At 47.2% G+C, this 18,613-nt stretch overlaps 1 protein-coding gene across 4 annotated transcripts in view; it reads right to left on the reverse strand.

The window, feature by feature from the left end:
- Positions 1 to 18,613, reverse strand: part of EIF4B (eukaryotic translation initiation factor 4B) — a 59,320-nt gene that overhangs the window by 32,047 nt on the left and 8,660 nt on the right. For 2 of the 4 annotated variants that reach the window (XM_077329249.1, XM_077329251.1), the window contains exons 2-3: positions 3,698 to 3,835; positions 290 to 498 (exon numbers count right to left, since the gene is read on the reverse strand). In XM_077329249.1, the coding sequence (XP_077185364.1) occupies positions 290 to 498; positions 3,698 to 3,835 (347 nt within the window). Of the gene's footprint in view, positions 1 to 289; positions 499 to 3,697; positions 3,836 to 10,738; positions 10,877 to 18,613 lie in introns of those variants that run through there. The other 2 variants (XM_077329248.1, XM_077329250.1) reach the window with 2 other exon arrangements.

Consider the following 18,613-nt stretch of genomic DNA (forward strand, 5'->3'; position numbering starts at 1 on the left):
AATACCAATTTGATTTTTTCTTTGCACAGCCGTAATGACTACTCATTTTGACCTACGTACAACTGGAAGCCATTCCAGAGGCTTGTCTGAGAAGCACCTGCCTCCCACCCCACAATCTGCACACGTCTAAAGAGAAAAAATGCTGCTTTTATGAGGATGAATGCTAATCTAGCCCCCCAAAGAATGTATTTGAGATAATTAAGAGTGCCACAATGCCATTCCTCGAGATCCACCAACTCAATGCTCACCGCCTGGTTCCGAAAGCTCAGCCCGCCCCTTGAATACTCACATTAAGTCCTCGGAAAAAGTCCTTGATAGACTCTTCTGTTACATCGTAGGGCAAGTTTCCCAGAAAGGCAGTGTAGGGGGGTGATTTTGGGAGACGGCTTCTGTCAATATTGGGCTCCCGAGCTGCCCGAGGTGCAGTGGGCAGGATGGAACGGTCAATCGGAGGGGCGCGGTACACGTCGTCATCGTTGCTATGCCAGGTGGTGGAAACTAGGAAGGAAGTTTTGCACATCACATTATACCAGGGGTAGTCAAACTGCGGCCCTCCAGATGTCCATGGACTACAATTCCCAGAAGCCCCTGCCAGCATTTGCTGGCAGGGGTTTCTGGGAATTGTAGTCCATGTACATCTGGAGGGCCGCAGTTTGACTACCCCTGCATTAGACACTGGGTGAATCCAGGCATTTTGCAGCCCCACTCCCAATTGTTAGGCAGCCTACACTTGTCGGCAGCGTATCAGGAAAGGCAAATTGGAGGTTGCTTAAGAAACAGGACGGTCTTCGCGTGCAATCTCCTTGTTATTCAGCCTAGTGAACTATTAGGCCAAGGCATAAGCGGCTTCCCTCCGACATCTCTCCTTACAAAAGCAGACGCATCACGAAAACAAAATGCAATAGAGACTGGCCCCAGGCTGTCCCTTTAATGGGAAAGCAGCAGAAATGGAGGGTGCCGTACAGATATAAAGACCCCAACTAATCGCAAAGCCAACTCCCTAGTAACATCTGGCCAGTATTACTGAGAAACAGACATGAGTCTGTAACAGTACCCCGATACGTACATACTGGAAGAGGCAGATATGCCTTTTTGGCCCTGGTCCCTGCCTGGTGGAATGAGCTCCCAGGAGAGCTGAGGGAACTTCTGCAGTTCTGCAGGGCCTGCAAGACAGAGCTCTTCCACCAGGTGTTTAGTTGAGGCCAGGATGTGGAAGATCGCCCCCCCCCCCCCTCTGGTGCCTTTTGGTGCTTTGGCACCCTTGATGCCTGCCTTGTTTTACATCTTTCTGGGCACATATGGTGGCCATTGCTAGCTTGGTAAGGGGGGTGGTCGGGGGGGGTGGTTTGGGGGATTTTAAGGTTATGTTGTTTTTATTGTATTCTATATTTGTTGTAAGCCGCCGCAGGCTAGCTGATCTAAAAGCGGTGGCATAGAAATTTAACAAACAGAGTCAGGTTGCCACGGGGCTCCATTTCTGAAAATCAGCACTTGCTCATGTGCACACACAGACTTATTACTTGCTCAGTTTGCCGTAGCCATATACAAAGAGGACCCCTCCCCCACCAGGTGGCCTCTTCACTACATTATTGGGAATTCTGAAGCACAGTAGAGGTGAAGGGGCTGCTTCCTCACCTCCTGGAAAAATCTGAAACCGCTGGGAGCGGTATTCACAAGTGGTTAAGGCCTAAGTGGGCGGGGTCCCTCACCCGGACTGACAAGAATTCCAGCCATTCGGGTGAGGGGCCAATCGGAAGGTGGAGGCTTCCCTGCGGGCCTCCGACTCGGAGGCCCGTAAGGAAGCCAGGGACTCAGCGGGCAGGGGGGCAGATGGGGGAGGCTTCCCAGCGGGCCTCGGAGCAGGCCCACCATGTCTGGGACACGGCAGGCCTGCTTGGAGGCCTGTAGGGAAACCAGGGACTCGGTGGACGGGGGGCAGGTGGGGGGGTCCCCACTCGGGGGGGGTTCCTGGGGGGGTGCAGGGGCCACCGCTGCAGCCCCCCCCTTCAAAGCCCACTTTTACAAGCAGGCTTTGAAGCCTGGTAGAACCATAAAACATTTAAATACAGTATGTGCAATACTTACCGTCTCATCAACCTTAAACTTATTGTGTTGCTTTAATGTAAAAGGCATCGTTTAGTATAGAAAGCTGTGCTGCTTGGCATTTGTACCCAACGTAAATTTCTACAAGAAATACTGTGAACACAGAGACCACTAAAGAGACAGGGTTACAGACTGCTGTTCTTTGTGCTGCCTCAACGTATGTCTCTTGGTTTTAGTGGTGACCAGAGGAAGACAAACAGCCACCCGCTTGAAAAAAGGACCCTGTGTATTTCTCTCATGAAGATATCAGCATTCTCTTTGTTGCAGCAATGCATCTTGGATCAGATTGCTAGATATGTCTACAGCAGGGGTAGTCAAACTGCGGCCCTCCAGATGTCCGTGGACTACAATTCCCAGGAGCCCCTGCCAGCGAATGCTGGCAGGGGCTCCTGGGAATTGCAGTCCACGGACATCTGGAGGGCCGCAGTTTGACTACCCCTGGTCTACAGAGTATGTAGGAACTATTCTCTACTCCGGTTTTCTGTCCTGCAAAAAATCTTCATACTAGTGAATACAATTTTGTACTAGAGAATGTCTCTTTGTACTAGAAACTGTACTAGAAAACGTCTCTTATTTAAATAAAGGGAATGAAAACCTGGTAGAGTAAGAAACGGCTCATTCTTCTGGTGCGCCCTTACATTTGTTTTCCCAAATGATTCTTGCTGGTGTTGTGGGGGACCCTGTTTTTAATTTTGCCCCCCCCTTTCCCCTAGGCCTTTGCAACTTTGATTTATACAAACGGTTTCAGTGTAAATGAAACCAAGAAGTAACCCTACGTGCTCTCAAGGGACAAAATGCACGAAAGTCATTTTTGAGAAGATATATACTACTCTGAGCTTTACAATTTCAATTGTCATTTTTTACAGCTAGCTTTAAAATGGATCTGAATTTGGTACAACCAAGAGGAAAAGCCTGCATTGATTGATCAGGATTGCTATTCTAAGGCTACAGAACTATGTACTCAACTTAACTGTAAAAGTCTCAGCAAATTTTTATGCATTTATGTTTATTTGATAATTTCTATTCTGCCATAATGAGCAAGCCAGTTCACAATGTTATCATGGCAAATCAATGGCTTTTATTTATTTATCATCTCAACAGCCAAGTATTGTGGACTTAGAGAAACAGTCCTACACTTGATCTTAGCCAAAAGGCCGAGAAGCGATGGACTTAGAGAAACAGTCCTGTTCTTGCTGGCCTAGCTCATTTGCCAGAATTTGTGCCCTGTCTTTGAATTGGGTTCTGGTGTCACTGGATGGCAAAAACCAGAATCCAATTCAAAGACAGGGCACAAATTCTGGCAAACGATCTAGGCCAGCAACAGTCAAGAGAGCCAGCTTGGTATAGTGGTTAGGAGTACGGACTTCTGATCTGGCAAGCTGGATTCAATTCATGATTCTACTGCCAAGTAATTCCCCCACTCAGTTTTGCCCTTATGAAGATGTTGACTCAGAAAAAAAATGGTGGAATAAGAAGTTGCTATTTTCCTCTTCCTTTAAACGTTGCAGGGCTCCCCTCCCTCCCACGACTATGTACAATCTAGTCATCAGAAGACAGGCCATGCACGGGGAGGACAAGGAAGTGGCCCTCTTACCATCTCCTTCCAGGTCGTCTGTCTCATCTGCCCAGCTGACTGGTTTAGGAATATAGGTGGTGCCGCCACCACCACCACCATCCTCTGCCAGAAAGTCCGTCAGAGTCAGGGTCTTCCCCTTCTTGTTCTTCTTCTTAGCTGTGGGAAGAAAAGACATGTTCAGCCACTTCAACATGACCCTTCCCTGAAGGAACTGGAAGCTGTGCGGCTCTGGCCAACTGTTCATTCAAGGGACTGCTGAAGGACTGATCGGCCCCATGTTCCAAAAATGACGAAGCCCGATTCTACTGAACAAAAAATGTGTGGATAACACTGCAATAGAGTCAGCTCACTTTTAAAGCTAATAAAGCTTTCCTGTCTCTAAGCCAGGAAAACTAAATGAATGTGCCCATTCCATGTTCCCAACACAGCATCATTCATTCATTCATTCATTCATTCATTCATTCATTCATTCATTCATTCACGACATAACTCCACTGGAAAAGAAGCAGAAAATAACAATTTCGTCTGCTGTCATAGTTCATTGCTGCAATAGTCTTACAACCTCATCCATGTAATGGCCTCGGTCAAGGGGAGGGCTGACTTGGTGGAAATTACTATTAAGCCTTTAGCAGAGAATATCATTTGCAGGATGTCACTGTGCTACCTTAGGGTTCACACCAATTGCTAATGTCCGACAAAGCAATGGAGCAGGCTATTAGGATTCGGACTGGAAGAGGCAAATTCAAATAAATGCAAGCCAAGCATTTCTGACCACGCTCCCATAATTGTCAACTCTTCAACATTGCCCCCAAAATACCCTTTTATGATGTTTGACACGTTTTGTAGCTACTGCCTCCTATCTACGGGCCTGTCTCTTCCCCTAGCCACGCCAAAGAGGGCCAAGATCCTGCGACCGAAATTTACTCAAGGTCCCTGGCCTGAAAGAAGTAAAATTAGTCTCAAACAGGGCCAGGGCCTTTTCAGCCTAGTCGAACGCTCTGCCAAATGAGATCAGGGCCCTGTGGGACTTTAATCAGTTCTGTAGGGCCTACGAGTCAGAGCTGGCCTGCCAGGCCTATGGCTGAGGCCTAGAAATAATATCTCTAGACAATGTTGGGCTCCCTGCTTAAAGGTCCCCCCAAAAACAACTCCCTAAGAACTCCATATGGCCCAAAGTTTCAATAACTATTTGGGCAAAGAGGCAGCGGCCATAGGTTTCTGTACAACAGGATCTGGATTTATTTAAAGAATTTAAAACAGCATTTTAGAGTTTTCAAGCTGAGACAAATATTTATTATGTAGTTAAATGTTGTTGTAAGTCCCTACCCAAGCCCCCCGGGGGAAGGTAGGGTATAAATCTAAAAATAAATAAATAAAGGTATCACAATCACTCATGCAGTGCAAAGAAGGCTTCAGGGGCAGCCTCCCTAGTAAGAACATAAAGGTATCCCCTGTGCAAGCAACCGGGTCATGTCTGACCCTTGGGGTGACGCCCTGCAGCGTTTTCATGGCAGGCTCAATACGGGGTGGTTTGCTAGTGCCTTCCCCAGTCATTACCGTTTACCCCCCAGCAAGCTGGGTACTCATTTTACCGACCTCGGAAGGATGGAAGGCTGAGTCAACCTTGAGCCGGCTGCTGGGATCGAACTCCCAGCCTCATGGTCAGAGCTTTCAGACTGCATGTCTGCTGCTTTACCACCCTGCGCCACAAGAGGCTCTAGTAAGAACATGCATACACATAAAAGTGCACCACTTGTAATCTTAATAAGTTCAGCAAATAACGCTCAGGGCACTCTTAATGTTTTAGTGACTACTTCAATTATCCATCCTAAGTAGGTAAAATGGACCTTAATGTTAGATCAATACAAGTCTGCCTATTAAGGTAAGAAAGTGCAATACAGCAATGTTACTGTGTATACCAGTGGTTCTCAACCTTCGTAATGCCGCGACCCTTTAATACGGTTCCTCATGTTGTGGTGACCCCCCAACCAGAAAATTATGCAAGTGGTCTTTCACAGAAATTAAACCGAAACTGACCAATGGCGTGACGATCTCGTTCTTTTCCACTGCTCCAGACAGACGAACGCTCTATCTACCCTGCAAGGCTGTTGCGTGGATGGTGCTCCCCCGGCCAAGCTGCTTGCCCTGCCGTGACCCCTGTGAAAGAGTCGTTCCATCCCCAAAGAGGCCCCAACCCCCAGGTTGAGAACCACTGGTGTGCACCCAACTGAATAAAATAAAAAGTGAAATTTTTGACGTAGAATAGAATCCTAGAGTCGGAAAGGGCCAGGTAGGCCATCTAGTTGAACCCCCTGCTCAATGCAGGATCAGCCCAAAGCATCCAGGATAAGGATCTGCCCAGCTGCTGCTTGAAGACAGCCAGTGAGGGGGAGCTCACCACCTCCTTAGCTAGTCGATTCCACTGCTGAACTCCTCTGTGAAATTTCCCCCCCTGATATCTGGCCGATATCGTCCTAACATGTTGTTTAAACCCATGATGCTTTAGGATGCTTTGGGCTGATCCTGCGTTGATCAGGGGGTTGGACTAGATGGCCTGTGTGGCCCCTTCCAACTCTATGATTCCATGATTCTATGACTGCAGGTCCTCCCCTCTGCTGCCAACAGGAACCAATCCCTGCCCTCCTCCAAGTGACAACCTTTCAAATACTTAAGGACAGCAATCCTGTCCCCTCTCAACCTCCTTTTCTCCAGGCCGAACATTCCCAAATCCCCCAGCCTTTCCTCATACGCCTTGGTTCCCATACCCGCGGAGCATTCTCGTCGCTCTCCTCTAAACCCTCTCAATTTTGTCCACATCCTTCTTGAAGTGAAGCCTCCAGCTGCAGAAGAATTCACCCCCAAAGTTACTAATCTATCCATTTTCTTCTGAACACCAGCTCCCAAATGGCAAGACCCAGTTCCATAATTTCCTGGAAAACAATCAAAGTCCGCAGGATACTTCTTCAAAAAAATTTAAAGGGGGGGGGGAGGGAGGTGGAGCGAGCGAATGAGCTAATCCAACTTCTGGCTGGATGTTTGCAGCAAGCCCTGCTTAAGTACCTCCACCGTCCAACAAAAGGTACAAACCGGTCCCTGTGCACCGAAGATAAGCTTCCAGCCAAGCAATCGCACTTCTTGGAACCTTGCCCCTTTTCTCTTCTTCCCCTTGAATAAACAGACTGGAAGGTTATTTGCCACCAGCTGAGTTCGGTTACCAAAGCAGATGGGCTGCTGTTCCAGTTGCTAGGGCTGGCTGTCAGAGGAGGCCCCCGGAAAGAGCTGGCTCACCTGCTTTGAAGAGCTGCTACAGGTAAATACAGATGTTTCTGCTGCGATGCACAACAGTTCAACAACAACTACTTCCCTGTCCCCTGGGGTAGGGCTGCAGTCAGTATGGCTATGAAGAGAGGGGAGTTTCTCTAGCAGAAAGACGGACGCTGGGTAACTGCAGACTATTAAAATCAGAGTCCAGTAGCACCTTTAAGACCAACAAAGATTTATTCAAGGCGTGAGCTTTCGAGTGCAAGCACTCGAAAGCTCACGCCTTGAATAAATCTTTGTTGGTCTTAAAGGTGCTACTGGACTCTGATTTATTAATGCTACTTTAGACCAACACGGCTACCGATTTGAATGCATACTATTAAGACCACAACGGCTTCCCTCAAAGACATTTTTCTGATGTTAGAGGAGTTTTCTGTTTCCTTGGAATCATAGAGTTGGAAGGGGCCATACAGGCCACCTAGTCCAACCCCCTGCTCTACGCAGGATCAGCCCCAAGCATCCAAGAAAAGTGTGTATCCAACCTTTGCTTGAAGACTGCCAGTGAGGGGGAGCTCACCACCTCCTTAGGCAGCCTATTCCACTGCTGAAGCTTGTTTCTGTTAGTATGGCTTTTAAAAGACCGACGTACTTTGAAAATAGACTCATCCTATGAGTGAACAGCACCGGCACCCTTAGTAGATTTAAACACCTTCAAAGTCTACTGAAAGTCTATAGCTTAGAATAGAGCAAGTCTTCTTAGGATGACAGAGCAAATGGGCCAAGGCAGGATTATGCAGGTGGCTAAAATGAGAAACTCCTGGGGAGGGGGAGGGAATTAGGAAGGTTAGGGCAGGGTTGGCCAAATGATGGCCCTCCAGATGTCCATGGTCTACAGCAGCGGTTCTCAACTTTCCTATTGCCGCGATCTTTTAATACGTTCCTCATGTTGTGGTGACCCCCAACCAGAAAATCATGCAAGCGTTCTTTCACTGAAATTAAACCGAAACTGACCAATGGTTTGAAGATCCATTGTTCATGATTGCATATAAATTGTTTTTTTTTCTGGGGTTTCTCAGTTCAGCTCCGCCTCTTGTCCCACCAAGCCGATCGCGCTCTTGAATGCTCGATCTCAATCTACCCCACAAGGCTGTTGTGTGGATGGCACCCCCTCTGGCCAAGAGACTTACCCTGCCGTGACCCCTGTGAAAGGGCCGTTCGACCCTCAAAGGGGTCCCGAACCTCAGGTGGAGAACCACTGGTCTACAATTACCACGAGTCCTTGCAAGTGCTGGCAGAGACTCATGGCAATTGTAGTCCACGGACATCTGCTGAGCCAACCCTGTTTGGCCAACCCTGCATTAGAATGAGAGGGGTCACCAAATTTTGGGCGCAGTTTGAAATCCCGCCAGTATCTGTGGAGACAACTGATTATGGTGTAAAGGTGGGGTGTGGTGTATTGTAACAACACGATGATGTTCGCCTGGCCTCGACCCGGGCCAGGGCCTTTTCAGTCCTGGCCCCAACCTCGTGGAATGAGCCCCCAGAAGAGCTAAGGGCCCTGTGGGATCTACCAGCTTTTCGCAGGGCCTGCAAGACGGAGCTCTTCCGCCAGGCATATGGTTGAGGCCAGGGCAGCTCTCCCACTAATCCATCAGAAGATCCCCTCCAATATTGAGATCTCTAACATCGAGATCATTGTTAGATCTATTGCATTGGCGACACCCTCTTCTGAATATTATTCTCCCCACCAGGCTGAACCTGGGGGGAAGTCGGGTAAATACGATCAGAACTGTGACCACCGCCGCTTATCTGTTATATGTGACTTGTTGATGTTAATTGGGGGTTTTATGGGGATTTTATTGTGTTTTAATGGTTTATGTTGTAAACCGCCCTGAGACCTATTTGGAGAAGGGCGGTCTAAAAAATTAAATAGTAATGATGATGATGATGATGAAGGCCTTAGCTAGCGTCCACAATGAAAGTGGAATAAAAAAAGGCAGCATACTGCTTGCTGAACTGCTCCAGTTCAGAGCACAGTCAAAGAGAGGCTCAGTGTAGACTGCCAGCCCTGAATACAACTCTTTAAAAAAGTTACTCAGCATTTCTAGAGCGCTGCTTGGATCAGCAAAAGAACATTAACGAACACCATATTTACACAGGATCAACAAATGTGTTGACCAGAGCAGTTGATGGAATGTTAACATATTAACCACAGATATTCTTGTGCATGCAGATTCATAAAAGATTTGCCCAAGTTGACTCAGGGGAAAATATTTCCAGCCTTAAACATGTATTTATTCCTTTAGGACCTTGGAAAGAAGTATTTTGGAGCCAATGCTTGACTATAGTTAGACTAGAGGGAGGATAGTGACTTTCCTCACGTTTCCTATCTGAACAAACCTGTTCAATGTTGGGATATGTTGATTTTCCTCTTGCTTACCCCTCATAACCCGAGACGGAGAAACGGACACAGAGATAGCTGTTGCACACACCTTTGTCACAACACAGCGGAAAGCCACAACCAATTTTGCCCAAGCAATCTGTATTTATCGACGGACTTTGTTTATAGCAGAGGTGGCCAAAACTGTGGCTCTCCAGATGTCCATGGACTACAACTCCCATGAGCCCAGCTGGAGAGCCACAGTTTGGCCACCCCTGGTTCAGGCACTATTTTTCTCCACAATGGGGCCCCAAAGTTGCTCACGACATTCTCCGTTTCTTTATTTCATGCTCACAACCACTCTGTATGACACAAGAACTTCTGAACACCTGGTTGTCGCATTCCCATAAGCATATAGCTGAACAGCCCAAACATCAAAGAGGTTTCCCAGACCACAGAAGGCTCTGATCTTGCTTACCAAATTGAGGACAGACAATGGAATCCCTCAGGACTTAACAAGGATATTGGGGTTTTTTTATCTCGCTACAGATGCTGGCCCAGAAGCACCAAAGAAAGCATCTCCAGGAGGCACGTCTGCCTTTTTCCTTCTCGAATTCTGTCATGGATGACCTGACACCTTCTAAGTTAGTAAAACCAACTTTGCCATCACGCTGAAAACTAAGATTCAAGTGGAACTGTTAGGAAAGGCCAAATCCAAACGGAAGCCGGAGCTTGCTTCATTGAATTACGCCCCTCAGCAACACTCTCGGGTCAACAACAGGAAAGAAGAGAAGAGCGAAAGAAACATTCAACCTTAATGCGGCAGGTTGTTACACTCAAGTCTTCCTCACAAGCATGGCTTTGCACTCCTCTCAATGTCACCATTCCCCTATCTTCAATGGGGTATAATGCCACAGAATGTTCAAAAGAAGCCATTCTCTCCAGGGAAACGGTAGCCTGGAGATGTAATTCCAAGGGAACCCTGGGCCAAGGGTTACCTAGTCCTCCTTGGCCACTGGCGGGGAATAGGGTGGCCAGATCTAGGTTGAGAAACTCCTGAGGGGAGGGGGAGCTGGGAGTGGGGGGATTAGGGGCCTCAATGGGGTACAATGCCACCGAGTCCATCTTCCAAAGCATCCATTTCTCTACGGGAACTGAACTCTGAGATTATCTGCAATTCCAGGGGATCCCCAGGTCCCACCTGGAGGCTGGCATCCCTACTTCCTCTGCGCGTCAAAGCCAATCTTCTGAACATCCACTAGATATTCACACCTTGGCAGCTGAAAGCTGGCTATTCCCAGCAGGACAGTGCGTTGTCATGCATCCAGAGTCCTAAAACACCAGCGAGGACACGGTCCCAGCCCAGGAAGACCCTGTCAGGTGCCTGATGAACGGCGGCTCCGATATGATCCACTTACTTTCTTCTGCAACCTGCATAGTCATTGGCCAGCCTCTGACCAAAGATAAACGGCATGGTTTTAAAACGTCGGCTCACCCCCTCTCTTATGAAGACTTTAAATCCTGCAGAAAAGCTACAGGGCCAATTTGGTTTGCCTCCACATTGTGATAATTCCCATTATGTCATCACATTATGACTTCACGGGCCAGGCTGGCCAGAAGCATTAAAAGTTATTTTCAGAGACCGAGGCACAACGCGGGAATTAAACGTGGATTTGAAGGGTGTCGCGACATCGGATGGCCCAGGCTAGGCCAACCTCTTCCGATCTCAGAAGCTAAGCAGAGTCAGCCCTGGTGAAAACTTGGAATGGAGACCAACAAGGACATCCAAGCTTGCTCTGCCAAGGCAGGCCACAGCAAGCCTCCTCTGAACGCTTCCAGCCTCAAAAAACCTATGAGGTCTCCATAAATTAGCAGAAACTTGATGGAACTTTCTACCACCACAGCCACCACCAGTTTTCTGTGGGTTTTTTTCCCCTCTTGTCTTTATGTCTTCTTGACACAGTGATTTTTTCTGGAGCTCTGTAAATATGTTCCTTGCTCCCAGCAGCCAGGCCATAATCAGATTCTGAGGGCAGGCAGCAAATTGGTGAGTGGAATGGACATTACAAATGTCCCCATAGGCAAGAGGAATTGTTGTGGTAGAACATATGCTGTGCATGCTTACCATCTTGAAATCATAGAGTTGGAAGGGGCCATACAGGCCATCTAGTCCAACCCCCTGCTCAACGCAGGATCAGCCCTAGGCATCCTAAAGCATCCAAGAAAAGTGTGTATCCAACCTTTGCTTGAAGACTGCCAGGTCTCAAGGATCACAAACAGGTCGAAGACAAGACATCTGGCTGTGGCCCCAGAAACACAATGTCAGTCCAGGTAAACACCTGAGCTAGTAAGACTATGGGTGATACAATGAAGACTGATCTTTCAAAGCTCTATACCAGGGGTGGCCAAACCATGGCTCTCCAGATGTCCATGGACTACAATTCCCATGAGCCCCTGCCACATGGCAGGGGCTCATGGGAATTGTAGTCCATGGACATCTGGAGAGCCACCGTTTGGCCACCCCTGTTTTATACCAATACTACACTCTCTTACTGAATACTTAGCATGTATATATAAATGCATTTGCAGCATACCAGTACTTTATCTCATTACATCCTTTCAAGGTAGGTAATTTGTCTTCATGTGCTCAGCAAGTTCATGGAAGAGGGGGGGGGGAGCGCCATTCCTGGTTCACGTCTCAGTCTTTCAGACACTGCTTAAGTGTGCTTTCCTTTCAGTGGCATGCCTGAGAGCACACCTTCCCAATACTAGATGCAAACAGGACTTCTTGCCAAAATATTCCCCGCAGAAGGTGCCTGCCTAAGTTTGTGATAAAAATACTTAAACCTGGCTTGCAGGCCTGTGATCCTGCTGTGGGCACATGAATGTACACTGGAAGCTATTTTAGGACCGAACCCTAGAGATTGAACCTTGATGCCCATGTGGCAATATTCACATATTTCTGTAAGCCATAATCCCCCCCTCCCCCGATGCTATTTTGATGCCAGCCACAAAACCTTAGCCTCACCCCTTTCCACTCCCCTCACCTCACTGGCATAAAACAAAGTACTGTCAAATTTCTGTTATAAATAAATCGGCTTAGCAGAAGGCAATGCTCACCCAGCCAAAGAATAAAGGGACATAAATCTGATATCAAGAAACATGAGACTGAGCAACCTGGAGGAGAACGCTTCCAACTCTGCCTCGCCACAGCACTGATAAAGCTGTTCTGACCGAGCAGTAATATCAGGGCTCTCTCAGCCTCACCCACCCCGGGGTGTCTGTTGTGAGGAGAGGAAAGGGAAGGAGACTGTCAGCCACTTTGAGCCTCCTTCGGGTAGAGAAAAGCGGCATATAAGAACCAACTCTTCTTCTTCTTCAGTAATATCAGGGCTCTCTCAGCCTCACCCACCTCACGGGGTGTCTGTTGTGGGGAGAGGGAGGGAAGGCCATTGTAAGCTACTTTGAGCCTCCTTCGGGTAGAGAAAACCGGCATATAAGAACCAACTCTTCTTCTTCTTCAGTAATATCAGGGCTCTCTCAGCCTCCCCTCCCTCACAGGGTGTCTGTTGTGGGGAGAGGAAGGGAAGACGATTGTAAGCCGCTTTGAGCCTCCTTCGGGTAGAGAAAAGCGGCATATAAGAACCAACTCTTCTTCTTCTGTATTAATATAAAAATAAAAGCATTATTCAATACATTATATAATATTAAAATGCTCAAATATAGAGAACAGATACACAGAACATGTGCAGAATATAACATTAATGAACCAGTACAACAGAATCAGAATCCAGGAGCACCTTTAAGGCCAACAAAGGTTTATTATTATTATTATTATTATTATTATTATTATGATGATGATTCATTTCCCGCCTCTCCTGATAGGCTCGAGGCGGGTCACAACAACTAATCCCATTAAAATTCCCATTAAAATATCAATCTACTAACTAACATGGCGGCTAAAAATCCCATCCCTCCCCCAATTATTAAGAGGTGAAGAGGAAAGGATAGGGGAGTAGCGTACACTCCAAGGCGTGAGCTTTCTAGTGCAAGCACTCTTCCTCAGACTAAGAACTCTTAAAGGTCTTAAAGGTGCTGCTGGACTCCGATTTTACTGTGCTACTTCAGACCAACACGGCTACTCGTTTGAATTAATGAACCAGATAAAACATCTTATACACAATCATATTACAATAATAATTAATTTTTTTATATTGAGATGAAATAGCCTAAAACCGCTGACTTTCACATTCTCTGTTGAATGTTACTTTCCCTTCTGTAAGTATTAACCTGAATGTGCCATTCCTCATTGATAGGATTGGCCACCCAGCTGCTACTTAACTCATTTGTGTATAAAGTTCCCCCAATCCCAAAACTGTCTTAATTTTCTCGTCTTAAAAAAATGCTGCCATCTTGCCTGCCTGATTGAAACAGTCCCCCGAACTTGAAATCTGTGGATTTGTGATTACATTCTGTGAAATGCCGAAACCAATTTGTTTGCGAGAAATATTACTTTTGTTTTCAGAGAGTCCCTGTTTCAAAAGCCTGGTTGTTTTGCCAATGTGCAGTTTTTCACATGCAGATTTTCTAACATAAAAAACCACAATCGCTGACACATGTTGTGAATTGTTTGAGGGGAATATGTTATGCTGTCAGCAGGGTAACATAAAAAACGACACAATCCCTGGCACGTGTTGTAAATTGTTTGAGGCAACATGTTTTGTTGTCTGCAGGATTATTTGGTAAAAATAAGTTGTGGGTTTAGTGTTACAGAAACCACAAGGAAAACATCCCAACAGGGAGCTTGAAACCTGGTTCCGATCCGATGACTCGCTTACAGAACCTGGTCTTAAAGGTACCACTGGGCTCAAGCTTTGTTCTGCTGCTTTAGACCAACAAGGCAACCCAACTGAACCAGTCTCTGCTCATTGTCGCATGCACTAAACATGACAAGTCATTCTAGGACCTCCTTTCCATGATCCCTGAATGGTGCAATTTGTTGTTGTTGTTAGTTGTGAAGTCGTGTCCGACCCATCGCAACCCCATGGACAATGATCCTCCAGGCCTTCCTGTCCTCTAGCATTCCCCGGAGTCCATTTGAGTTAGCACCGACTGCTTCAGTGACTCCATCCAGCCACCTCATTCTCTGTCGTCCCCTTCTTCTTTTGCCCTCGATCGCTCCCAGCATTAGGCTCTTCTCCAGGGAGTCCTTCCTTCTCATGAGGTGGCCAAAGTATTTGAGCTTCATCTTCAGGATCTGGCCTTCTAAGGAGCAGTCAGGGCTGATCTCCTCTAGGACTGACCGGTTTGTTGCAATTAGACAAGATCTATTTCAGGGACAATGCAGGATAAGGGGATTCTACTCTGCTGCCTTACCAGTCCTCCCATCATACCTCAACAATCTCAAAGACCAACATCTCACTTAAAGCAGGGAACCAGTTAAGGCCTTCAAAGCATTGGGAGATTAATTTGCTTCTACCCTGTGCTATGCAAGCCCAGAGGTTCCACAGTAGGAATATAAAGGTGTAACAAAACCAAGTTTAACATGGAATTGCAATTACAAAGGCCTGCTAATGCAGAAACAGCAAACGGAGTATCAAAAAGAAACCACAACTCATTCCCCCAATGGCCAAAACCTCTCCCAGTAAAGAAAGGCCTTAGCTAGGTGCCCAGAAACATTTTTAAAAGACTCACCCACGCTCTTCCTAGATCTGAGAGGAGAATACCTTACATTCTGAACTGTGCCAGTGAAGTCCTTTTATGTCTTTAAGTGTCTGAAGAATGCATTGGTATTTCTGCAGCTGTAGCAGATTTTAAGTTGACTGTTCTTTCCTCTGTTCTATAACTTGCTTGTAACCGCCTGGATGCTTGCATTAGAGCAACTTTATTGTAAGCCACTTGGGAAGCATTTTCAAGGTACAAAAGCGGTCAATAAAGTCTTCTACAAATGCTTTTCTGGGAAAGCTTGTGATTTAGATGCCCATACTCAGCTGGCAGAGCCAGTGGGGCATAAGAGTTGAAGCGTAAGACTGGGAGACCCAACCCTCAAATCCCCACTCTGCCAAGGAAACCTGTCCGGTGACTTTGAGCCAGTCACTCTGGGCTTAACCCACCTCACAGGGTTGCCGTTGTTGAGATAAAACATGAAGGAGAGGATGATGATGCAAGTCACTTTGGGTCCAAATCGGAATGAAAACCGGGGTATAAATACAGTAAACAAATAACTGTGTGAGAGAGAAAGCTGTAAGGAAAGCTGTCTTCAAAGATCAAATGAGAGAATATACAAGTCTGTGGGATACAAAAGGCAAACGCGCTTGCTCCAGCCATAGCTCATGACACCAGATGCATTCGTAACTTCAGAAAAACATACCACCCTGCCTACTCCATGGGAAGAACACAAGAAGAGCCCTTGCTGAGTCCGATCAGTGGTCCATCTAGTCCAGTATCCTGTCTCCAACAGGAGTGGCCAACCAGTTCCTCCAGAGGGCCAACAATATGGCACAGAGGCCAAGACTTTCATAACATAACAAGAACCCTGCTGGATCAGACCAGTGGGCCTTCTAGTCCAGCATCCTGGTCTACCCAGTGGCCAGCCAGTTCCTCTGGAGCAGTGGTCCCCAACCTTTTTATCACCGGGGACCACTCAACGCTTGACAATTTTACTGAGGCCCACTGCCCTAACGCTCTCTGACTCTGGTCGCTATGGTAATGTTTAAACATCCCTTCAAAATAAGATACAGACACGCCACAACAACGAACATAAGGAACATTTTATTTTCATGGAAATTTTAACTCATGACAATGACAAATCAATGGGAACCCTGAGCTTGTTTCTCTGCAACGAGATAGTCCCATCGGGGAGTGATGGGAGACAATGACACCCGAAGTGTGTTGTAAAGGGCCGGGGGGATGAAGTAAAGGGCCGGGGCAAGGGGGGGGGGGACAAGGCGTCCTTTGCGGCCCACCTCCAATTAGTAGATGGACCACATGTGGTCCGCGGCCTACAGGTTGGGGATCGCTACTCTGGAGGGCCAACAACAGGCGGAGAGGTTGAAGCCCTTATAAGAACATCAGAAGAACCTGGTGGATCAGACCAGTGGTCCATCTAGTCCAGCATCCTGCCTCACACAGTGGCCAGCCAGCTCTTCTGGAGGACCAACAACATGGGGAGGCCAAGGCTCTCCCCCTGCTGTTGCCTCCCAGCTCTGGGATTTAGAGGATTAGTGCCTCCGAATGTGGCGTTTCCTCTCAGTCACCATGACTAGTAGCCATTGATAGACTTAGTCTCCATGGATCTATCTAATCCCCTTTTAAAGCTGTTTATTCCATCTCCGAAGTTGCAGCCTCATCCCTACGCTATGACATTAAGAATGCATCTTTATTTGTTGCATGTTCTCAGACTTATTCTTCACGTTTCATACAACTAATGCTGAGGATACAAAATAAATCGATACATAAATCTATAGGGAAACCAGCACAAGTGTCCAAATTCAGTATTTTGCCTGCTGGACTCTGCCCTGAGTTTACCAACCCGGATATGTGAGATTTTGTTTGGTCTGCACACATCTGTGCACCTGTGCCACAAGAATCTGGGGCTTTTTGAAGATCCAAAGTTGGCAACCTTAGCAAATATTTGGACTCGAGACAATATCACTACATGGATTATAGAAAAATAAATTAGTGCTGAAAGTTGTATAAAAGGTAAAGGTATCCCCTCTGCAAGCACCAAGTCATCTCTGACCCTTGGGATGACGTCCTCCAGCGTTTTCATGGCAGACTCAGTACGGGGTGGTTTGCCAGTGCCTTCCCCAGTCATTACCGTTTACCCCCCAGCAAGCTGGGTACTCATTTTACCGACCTCGGAAGGATGGAAGGCTGAGTCAACCTTGAGCCGGCTGCTGGGATTGAACTCCCAGCCTCAAGGGCAGAGCTTCAGACGGCATGTCTGCTGCCTTGCCACTCTGCACCACAAGAGGCTCTTGAAAGTTGTATACTATATTCCAAAGAACAAAAGCCATCAGGGTTGTTCGGCTAGTAGCCTGAACCGCTGTCGTCTTGCAAGCAATGCGCGTGATTAAAATAGTAAGGTGAGCCCTTTAGGAAGGGCTGAAGTTCAAAGGCGTGCACGCACGCAAACGCAGGCACGGTAACATGACATCAGGTGAGGGCTAAAAAAGGTTACCGATCAGCAGTGCAACCTCCTGACTGCAGCGTTAACGTAAAATGAAACTTGCTGCATTTCCAACGTAAGCTGGGTCTTTAAAAAAAAGAGAGAGAGACAGACAGAAATAAACTAAATGTTTTCCAATCTGGCCACTTCGGCTTCTCTTTCTCCCCTACTGCTCTCTTCCTCGGTTTCAGTGACAGCAGATGAAGTATTAACTAGCAGGCACCGGCCTTAAAAACAACACCCTCCGTTTGCATCAAATGGTTGACAACTCCCAGGCAAGCAGGACCAAGCTGGTCCCTGCTGCAGTCACACACGGTGCAGTTTCTACATCATCAGCATTGTCAAAGCTCTAGAACAGGGATAGTCAAACTGCGGCCCTCCAGATGTCCGTGGACTACAATTCCCAGGAGCCCCTGCCAGCGAATGCTGGCAGGGGCTCCTGGGAATTGTAGTCCACAGACATCTGGAGGGCCGCAGTTTGACTACCCCTGTTCTAGAAGAATGGGGGGGGGGGACACATGGATGAAAACAGCTTGTCTTGATAGCTGGGAAATCCACATGGCCACACAACGACCAGTTTCTGCTCACATCACAGCGATTTTTATTTTTTGTGTATGCCAAACTTCCTTCTGCCTGTCACAGCCCAGCCAGCAAAAGAACTGGGTCATCAGAAATCCGACGTAAGAGCAGCCATTTAACAACGGGCGCCGTAACTTAACTCGGGCAGTATCCTCAGCCCCCTAGCAACTGCAGTACAACGTACGTCCCTATCGCAACACGGCTCTGCAGAACTGTTTATCAAGTTTTGCCACCTGGGGCCACAAAAGGCTTTTTTTCCTTGGGAACAAACACTTTGCGCTTCCCCAAGGAAGCTGCGTTGCTGGAGAGAAGCATGGAAAACCAAATTCGGAGTGAGGCTCTTGCGTAGGAAAGACTGTAAATAAATTTGCGGTCATGTGAGGCTCGGGATAATTTCCTGGATTTAGGGGATTATTCTCCTGACCTCCCTCTAGAGGGGCATCTATGGGTCCTCTTCACCCCGTGCCCCCATCCCATATTTTTTACAATAACCTTGCGAGGTAGGTAAGGATGAGAAAACAACTGACGCAAGGTCATGCCTCTC

The sequence above is a fragment of the Paroedura picta genome, chromosome 3 (genome assembly GCF_049243985.1).
Source record: "Paroedura picta isolate Pp20150507F chromosome 3, Ppicta_v3.0, whole genome shotgun sequence".
In the NCBI taxonomy this organism is placed as follows: Eukaryota; Metazoa; Chordata; class Lepidosauria; order Squamata; family Gekkonidae; genus Paroedura; species Paroedura picta.